Source organism: Rhagoletis zephyria, unplaced genomic scaffold (assembly GCF_001687245.7).
Source record: "Rhagoletis zephyria isolate East Lansing unplaced genomic scaffold, Rhagoletis_zephyria_1.1 Rzeph_scaffold_82587, whole genome shotgun sequence".
NCBI classification, from domain to species: Eukaryota; Metazoa; Arthropoda; class Insecta; order Diptera; family Tephritidae; genus Rhagoletis; species Rhagoletis zephyria.
Genome location: NW_016239635.1, coordinates 1 through 1069, shown reverse-complemented (window position 1 = coordinate 1069; position 1069 = coordinate 1). Strand labels below are relative to the sequence as shown.

The following is a 1069-nucleotide window of genomic DNA, read 5'->3' as shown; positions in this document are numbered from 1 at the left end:
CCTCCCTTCAAGGCGCCCAATCCCAATCGCCGCTACAACATTACTAGAGTAGAACGTACGTTTGGCTTTTGTTTTGGTTTTGCAGTAAAAATCATACTTTGTTATTGCAGACATTGCCGCCGAGTGTTCTGACGAGTACATGAAGGTAGTGGTCCGCTTTAACGGCACCTTCACCGGTCTAGTCTACAGCTCTGGCTACGTTCATGATCCCAACTGCATCTACGTCAATGGTTCCGGTCGCAGTTACTACGAATTCTTCATTCGCTTGAATCAGTGCGGCACTCTGGGTCGTCAAGAGATGTACCACCCGACGATGCCTGGAGAGGCCAGAGTAAGTCATTTATGGACGGCAGTGGTTGCAGTGCAACTTATTAATAACCATTCTTTCAATCTTTTAAATCAACAGAGACGTGATCAGTTGATGTGGAACACACTGTCAATTCAGTACAACGCCATGATAGAGGAGGAATTTGATGAACACTTTCGACTGACTTGCGAGTACGGCAGCGACTTCTGGAAGACGGTCACCTTTCCCTCTGTCAATGTAGAGTACGTGTGTGATGATTTACATTGAAACTCTCTCCCTCTCATTGTTTCATGTTGTAACAATATTTACAGAATCAACACCGGCAGTCCTGTGGTGTTTACCGTAAACCCACCGCAGTGTCAAATGGAAATTCGCAGGGGATTCGGCATCGCCGGCTCTCGCACTTCAGGTTCCGTTACAGTGGGCGATCCTTTGACACTGCTGATACATATGAAAAGCGAAAAAGGTAGCATCTTTCTGATGAAATTCAGTCTTCTTGTTGTTAATACAATTTATTCAAATTCTAGCGGGATTCGACATTCTGGTGAAAAATTGCGTCGCTCACAATGGCGCTCAGCAGCGAATGCAGCTCATTGACTCCAATGGGTTAGTTTACACTGCATGTTTGATGCAATCAGTTTCTTTGCTTACAACAATGTAATTCGCTTCTTGCAGTTGTGTGACAAATGACAAGTTAATCAGTCCCTTCAGGGGCACTTACAACTCAGAAAGTGGTCACCAAGTCAGCCTCTACTCCTACCT

General features: G+C 45.2%; 1 protein-coding gene across 1 annotated transcript; it reads left to right on the top strand.

Annotated features, from left to right (window-relative positions):
• Nucleotides 1-6: 6 nt before the first annotated feature.
• LOC108357692 (uncharacterized) lies at nucleotides 7-913 on the top strand (the record flags this gene model as incomplete). Its single annotated transcript, XM_017608766.1, has 5 exons — nucleotides 7-55; nucleotides 111-331; nucleotides 419-549; nucleotides 619-773; nucleotides 835-913. Coding segments are annotated over 5 exons (635 nt in total), but the record flags the coding sequence as incomplete, so codon positions are not given.
• Nucleotides 914-1069: the final 156 nt, after the last annotated feature.